General features: G+C 47.5%; 1 protein-coding gene across 1 annotated transcript in view; it reads right to left on the bottom strand.

Moving 5' to 3' along the window:
* PKD1L2 (polycystin 1 like 2) overlaps window positions 1-2,173 on the bottom strand; it is a 91,230-nt gene that overhangs the window by 79,785 nt on the left and 9,272 nt on the right. Inside the window, exon 3 of the mRNA XM_003791419.2 lies at window positions 1,980-2,090. Within this exon, the coding sequence (XP_003791467.2) occupies window positions 1,980-2,090 (111 nt within the window). The remainder of the gene's footprint in view (window positions 1-1,979; window positions 2,091-2,173) is intronic.

The raw sequence follows: 2,173 nt of genomic DNA, 5'->3' as shown, positions 1-2,173 counted from the left end.
AAGAAGAAGGCAGTGGATGAGTCATTGTAAGCCACTGAGTGCACATTAAATTTTATGAAATCTTGAACTTCAAAAGTTGGCAGGGAGGATGGCACGAGGGAGTCAGAATTTGCTGGGCTTCAGGCAGCCCTGGGCTAATTTGTGCAGCACAAACTTTCAGATAGAAGATATAAGAAGCTGAATGCAAATGAAAAGGACTTTCTTGAGCTGGTCAGAGGGCTATCAAGGTTCTGATTTTGGAACTTACTCGAGGGTGCTCAGGATGCCACGAGGCCCTTCTGGGCCCAGTTTCCAGAGGGCTGGATAAAGTTCCTCTACTCACAAATCAAAAACTGTAATTGGGACACACGGCTTCACAAGGGAGCAGGGCATTTGAAATCGGGGTTGGGCCATAAAATCCGGTCTGGGTGACCTCTAGACCCAACACATCCCTTTGCCCTAATGTGCTTGTTTGGTGACAGAACCCCTGTGGCTGGCAGATCACCACAGGGCACCCTTTGTTTATGAGCAAGTCCTGCAAATGGAAATTTCTGCAAAGCACATGACCTGCTCTTCCCAGAAAATAGGACTGAGACACTGCACTTGCTCCCGTCTCCCCAGGCGTGTCCAGCAAACTAATGCTGCTGGTAAGGCTTGTCTTTGCTACCACCCTCCCCTACTGCACCTTGTCCTCTGTGGGTCCCCTCCCCCTCCTATACCCAGGAGCCTGCTCTCCTGGATAGCCCCTGGGGACCCCAACCTTTCCTGACTCATCTCTTCCCTTCAGAGCTCCTGTTCCCATGGCTCTTGTTCTCAGCCCAAGCTGCTGCTCTCAGCGATTAATTCAATTTCACAGCCTCAGGGGAACTCAGCGAGCTCAGGCATCGGTTCGCAGGCAGGTGGATCAATGCAGCCAGTTGGGAGGGTAGGTGGGCAATACCATTAACATTTCCAATGCGTGACCAGCATTCTAACTACTGGGGACTTCTCCTCCAAAAAATAAACCCAGGCACGTGTCAAAATCCATGCACGAGAATGAACACTCAGAGTGACATACAACAAAGGACCTATCAATAGTGGAACTGGTTGAATGAATAATAATCTTAGGGTAGAATACAATGTAGTCAGTAAATAGAATACGGCAGTGGCTCAGAAAGATGTCTAAAATATATTATTAAGTTAAAGAAAATTGGGTGATAGACCCACATGTTAACATGATTGTAGTTTTATAGAAACATGCACCCATCCATTCACATACAGTGATGTGTACACAAATATTTAAAAAAGCAGGGAAGAATTTATTTTAAAATATAATTGGGCTGGGTGTGGTGGCTCATGCCTATAATCCTAGCACTCTGGGAGGCTGAGGCAGGTGGATTGAGGTCAGGGGTTCAAGACCAGCTGAGCAAGAGAGCAACCCCATCTTTACTAAAAATAGAAAAATTAGCTGTGGTGGGTGCCTATAGTCCCAGTTACTTGGGAGGCTGAGGCAGGAGGATCACTTGAGCCCAAGAGTTTGAGGTTGCTGTGAGCTACAATGCCACAGCACTCTACTCAGGGCCACAGAGTGAGATACTATCTCAAAAAAAAGAAAAGAGGATAAATTATAATTAACAGTGTTTCCTTATGGGGAATAGGATTGTAGAACTGAAGGGAGGGATTTATTTCCTTCTTAATTTGTAGTATAAAACTTTATAAATAGTGCTAATATGGGTCATTTTTACAGCTTTCAAGATTCATATTTTGTAAAAGTGCGTATGTGTTCTAAATGGCTGCCTATACAAAGGGTGGTGGCTGAGCAGGTGCGGGTGTGGGAGATCTTTTCAGGTGCTTCATGAGCTGAGGGCTGAGTCAGGTGGGAGGTGGGACTACGGGGAAGCTGTGTGGGGTTAGGAAGTCTCCTAGCCCACGTGGGTGGCTGCTGCCTTTGCTCCCAAAGGATGCTGCATGTGCCACGAAAATAGAGGGAAATTCTTACGCCAAAACCAGGTGGGACTCACCTTCCTGGCACTGGTACTGCACCCACAGGTAGCTGCCCTGAGTCGGGCACAGTTCTCCAAAGTAGGTCCCATCGGCTGCCACCTGGCATGCCTGCAGCCCCTGGCACTGGCCTGGAAACAGGAACAGGGTGAAAGGCAAAGGTGGATACTCCAGCAGCACTTCACAGAGAGACATCACCTCTCACTCATTTATT

The sequence above is a fragment of the Otolemur garnettii genome, unplaced genomic scaffold (assembly GCF_000181295.1).
Source record: "Otolemur garnettii isolate 467f Iridium unplaced genomic scaffold, OtoGar3 scaffold00047, whole genome shotgun sequence".
Lineage (NCBI taxonomy): Eukaryota > Metazoa > Chordata > Mammalia > Primates > Galagidae > Otolemur > Otolemur garnettii.
The sequence above is the reverse complement of the archived record's forward strand: the minus strand, read 5'-3'. Positions and strand labels throughout refer to the sequence as shown.